The 4,208-nt window shown below is 51.0% G+C and overlaps 1 protein-coding gene across 1 annotated transcript in view; it reads right to left on the bottom strand.

The window, feature by feature from the left end:
* The window catches only part of LOC103361836 (tectonin beta-propeller repeat-containing protein 1-like), a 10,331-nt gene extending 6,367 nt beyond the window's left edge, over positions 1 to 3,964 (bottom strand). Inside the window, exons 1-7 of the mRNA XM_008288033.1 lie at positions 3,730 to 3,964; positions 3,188 to 3,362; positions 2,722 to 2,822; positions 2,548 to 2,649; positions 1,153 to 1,280; positions 457 to 1,073; positions 82 to 197 (exon numbers count right to left, since the gene is read on the bottom strand). Of these exons, the coding sequence (XP_008286255.1) occupies positions 82 to 197; positions 457 to 1,073; positions 1,153 to 1,280; positions 2,548 to 2,649; positions 2,722 to 2,822; positions 3,188 to 3,362; positions 3,730 to 3,960 (1,470 nt within the window). The 5' untranslated portion in view covers positions 3,961 to 3,964. The remainder of the gene's footprint in view (positions 1 to 81; positions 198 to 456; positions 1,074 to 1,152; positions 1,281 to 2,547; positions 2,650 to 2,721; positions 2,823 to 3,187; positions 3,363 to 3,729) is intronic.
* Positions 3,965 to 4,208: the final 244 nt, after the last annotated feature.

Raw genomic sequence — 4,208 nt, 5'->3', positions numbered from 1 at the left:
TGTGTGCATGTGGACTAGGCCACAGTCGATGCAAAACAGAAAGGAGGAGTTAAAGAAAAGACAGAAGAACAGCAGCCTCACGTTGCTTCTCTCCAGCGGCTTCTTGCTGATCTCCTCTCTGTGCTCCTGCTGCTGCTGCTGCTCGCTCCAGGCTGCCGACTGGACCGGTGTCAGCGACAGGGAGCTGGTGAGAGGACCTGGCAGACAGACAGACGTGTGGACAAACCATCAGACAGCCAGAGAGATAACAAGTACAGAACATCTCTACATGTAGAAACCGCCAGACGGCCAGCAGACAACATTCAAGCAGCACAGATGCAGCCTGACATTCAGATCACTGAACCACACGCGACATCTGGTCCTTCTTTTCCATGAGATGTGTCGTCTGACCTGCAGTTTGCTACCTTTGAGTGCATAGATCACAATTAAAACCATGGACACTGGTTGTCCTTGTACCTGTTGGACTCAGCCAGCTGATCTGTGACCCTGCGTCCACATCGCAGCCTCCGCCAGAGATCCAGGTCCACACGGGCCCGTCCTCCTCCCCGACACCCTGAGAGCTCTCAAGAGTTCCCAAAGCATAAGTTGCAGCTGCGCCGCCATCGCCCAGCGAACACGCTGTCGCCTGGGCGCTCCGAGCGGCCTCCGCCCCCTCCAGGTCCACATTCATCCAGGGGACGTCGTGTCCGGCCGCCTCGGGGGTTGGGAGCATCGGGGCCGGGGCCGGCTGCTCCACCTCCTCCTGCGGTATCTCAGCGATGGACGGCTGCGACGCCACGGTTCTGTCGCGGTCTGAGACCAGGCTGTTGATGAAGCTGTCGCTGGCGGGGATGAAGGGTTTGGGGGCATCTTTCTGGGGGGCTGTGGGAGCCTCGTCTGTGGGCGTCTGAGGAGGTGGAGGGGAGTCGGCTGCTCCCAGGGGGACCACAGAGGGAGCTTGGGCCTCCAGGACTGGGGTGTCCGAGGTGGCGTTTTGAGGGTCAGGAGGACCTAATTCTGAGTCTGAATCGGTGCAGCTGAGGACGGAGCCTTGTGAGGCCTCGGTCAGCTGGCCGCTGAACGCACAGTCCTGCCTGAGAAACACAAGAAACCAGTCAGACATGAAGACGTAACGTGTCAGTTAAAGGACTCGGTGCAGCTCCTGGTTCAGACCTGGCTGGAAGAGCTTCTTTATTACTGCCCCACTGGCCAGACACTGGGATCCAGCCGTTTCCACTTGGTTCAGATGGAGTCACACCGATTCTGAAGTACGGGCCGCGGTCCTCACCGACCGCCCACACCTGACAGGAAACAGAGAAACTATGAAGGACTCATTGAGTCTTTACATGAACTCACTGTCAGTGATCACACAACAGTTTGATACTTAATCCCTCTTCATAATAAAATCCAACTTTTGTTCCCTCTTTAGAGCCATCTGAGGCGCTGGAGCAGGACACAGGCCCCTGTGCCTTTATTAGGCCATATACTGTAACAGCCCCTCACACAAGCCATACCCATAATTGCAACCCTGAAATATGAAATATGGGATATGATGACGACGGCTTGGCCAGCTTCTAATTAGGGAGTCTCCCATATGTCAGGCCAGTAGGAGTCTGGAGATATATAAGGCTGGCCTGAGGTGCTACTGCTGGGACATTGGCTGGAACGGCTGGCTGTACTCGTGTTACAGGCAGGACCGCAGGCTAGAGGTAGAAGGCCTGGGGGCGGGGGAGACGGGTGAGAGACGGGGGAGGAGGTGTGAGGTATGGGTTTGCAGTGCTAGCAAAGTCCTCAGCAGTGAGACACAGAGCAGGAGTTTGTAGCTCGACCTGAAACCAGATCCAGAGCAGGAGGCGAAGTGGATCGGCCACAAGTACAGAGGAGTGGAACCGTTCAGCAGGAGATCAAATCTAAACTGTGTCGTTGTCAATAAAAACCCCGTGCACATCCTGACGTGTTTCTGGTGCGCAGTTCAGTGGAATTTGACATTTTTATTACAGTACTTTGCCCATTAGGTTTAAACTAAAATACCAAACAAGCTGCCTTTAAAAGAACACGCTGCTCATAGATACATGAAGACATTTGTTCCTTCTTAGTTTTATACTCTTTATTTGCACATTTCTTGTTGTGCTTTTAAAATGTTGTCTGATGGTGTGACTGCACTGACAGGATCGCTGCTTCATGTGCAGTGGCAATAAAGAAATCCTATTCTGTTCTATTGTGAAGTGAAGGCTGCCTGTCTGGCTGTTCCTCCTGACGCCACCAGGAGGCCGTTCCAGCAGGAACAGCTGCACTCTGAAGCCACAGTATTTGCATTGTGGTGATATTCTGTGTTCCAGTCTGGATGCTGACTTGCTGAGAAAATCGATAGAATACGTCTGTCTGCCCTTTTTATATCCTATTCTTATATTTCCAATGTTTTTTAAATTTTTTAATGTTCTTCAGTGTTTTAATGCTTCATGAGCACTGCTTGAACTCTGTTATTGTGACATTATAATGTCACTATAACGACAATAAAGCTACCACAATGTGATCGGTTTATGAAAAAGTGATCAGAAGTGTGTTGACCTGGTCGTTGAGTCCCACATCCACCATCATCATCTCCCCTCCGATGCTGATCCAGCCGGAGCCACAGGGGTTGTGGGAGTTCACGCCCCGCCGGAACCACACCTGGACGCACAAACACAGCTGTTAGCGCCGCTGGTGTTCAGAGCGCCACACCTGAGAGGAGCACTGCTTCACCTTGTAGTCTTTGGTGACCACCCAGACCACGCTGACTCCCACAGCCACGTGCAGCGCTTCAACCTCCTTTCCTGGCGATTGCACCTCCACCCACGATGTGCCTGACGGAGGAGGAAGAAGCTGCACGTTTACTGACGAAACACAACATGAAGACCAGGACAAGCTGGCACCGTTGCTGTAGAGTTTAAGTTCTGATCTGTAAACTATGCAAAGAGAAGCAGGTCTTAAAGGCACTGAAGATAAATCAACCCAAAGTGAGACTCTAGTTTACACTGCTGGACAGAAATCATTCCTTGGACACATTTTTAGATATATTACATGTCAGTGGCAGCTCACATACTCATCGAATCCACTGTACCAGTGTCCATATCCCCATAAAGCTCCCAACATCACAGAAGGATCACACAGGGGCGACTGTGGGGTCACAGTGACAGATAATAACAGAGAAGCTGGAATGGATGCTGACCAGTCGGGCAGTCCAGGCTGAGGCCGGTACGGACCAATAGGTTTCCATCCCACAGTAAAGCCCACAGAAGGTCTCCAGGCCCGGCTGATAGCTGAGCCACCTCCTTGGGAACTTCTACCTCCTCCCAGCTGGAGCCCTCTGGGACCCGAGGATGGATGCCTTCCCTGAACCACACCTGCAGGTAAACATGTTAACTCACCTGTGACTGTGTGAAATATTCTCAAGCAGTAAGACAGGAGCCTGAAACCCTAAAGCTGTATGTCCACATCAGATATGTTAAGTAGCAGCACTCGCACGGTCGGCTCTTTAATTTATATGGATCTGTGCTGCCCTCTGGTGGCCAAAAGCTAAAAGTGACCTGCAGCTTGTTGCAAAGGTATCTGTCTTTAATTTTGCAGAATTTGATCTCATAAAATGTAAATCTTTGTGTGTGGCTGCAAATTCATAAAACCACAGCAGAGCGTCTAATCTTTCATGTGAAGCTGAGAAAAGAAAAAGGTGACGCGAGGCGGTCTTCATGTGCTCTGCTCCAGTAGACCCACCTGCCCTTGTTGGGAGACGCCCCAGAGGTACGGATACCTTCCAGACTGGTCGCTCATCTCCCAGCCGCCACAGCTGATGTCACAGAGCGGCAGCGGAGGTTTCCTGGGATTGTCCAGCGGGATCTGCAGGACAACAACACCTTCAACCTTCAGTCTATGAAAGTTCACACCTCCCTGAGAAGCTTTCCCTTGTTTTATTGTCAACATTGAATCATGGTCAACAAAATTCATTCTGACAAGAATTTACAAAAAAAAATAAAATTCAGCCTTGCACATGTGGACTCTGCACTTTTATCCCATTCTGTTTTGCAAACCTGTTCTACAGGCATCATGAATGAACAGAACTGTTCAGGTCCAGACACTAGTTCTCAGCTGAATGGAGGTCTGGACTCTGACTGGGCCTCCAGAACTTCACCTTGTTGTCTTTAAACCATCCCTGTGGAGCTTCGGCTCATTGTCTCGATGAAAAACAAGTCTTG

Source organism: Stegastes partitus, unplaced genomic scaffold, assembly GCF_000690725.1.
Source record: "Stegastes partitus isolate 25-593 unplaced genomic scaffold, Stegastes_partitus-1.0.2 Scaffold539, whole genome shotgun sequence".
In the NCBI taxonomy this organism is placed as follows: Eukaryota; Metazoa; Chordata; class Actinopteri; family Pomacentridae; genus Stegastes; species Stegastes partitus.
This window is presented reverse-complemented; position numbering and strand designations above follow the sequence as displayed.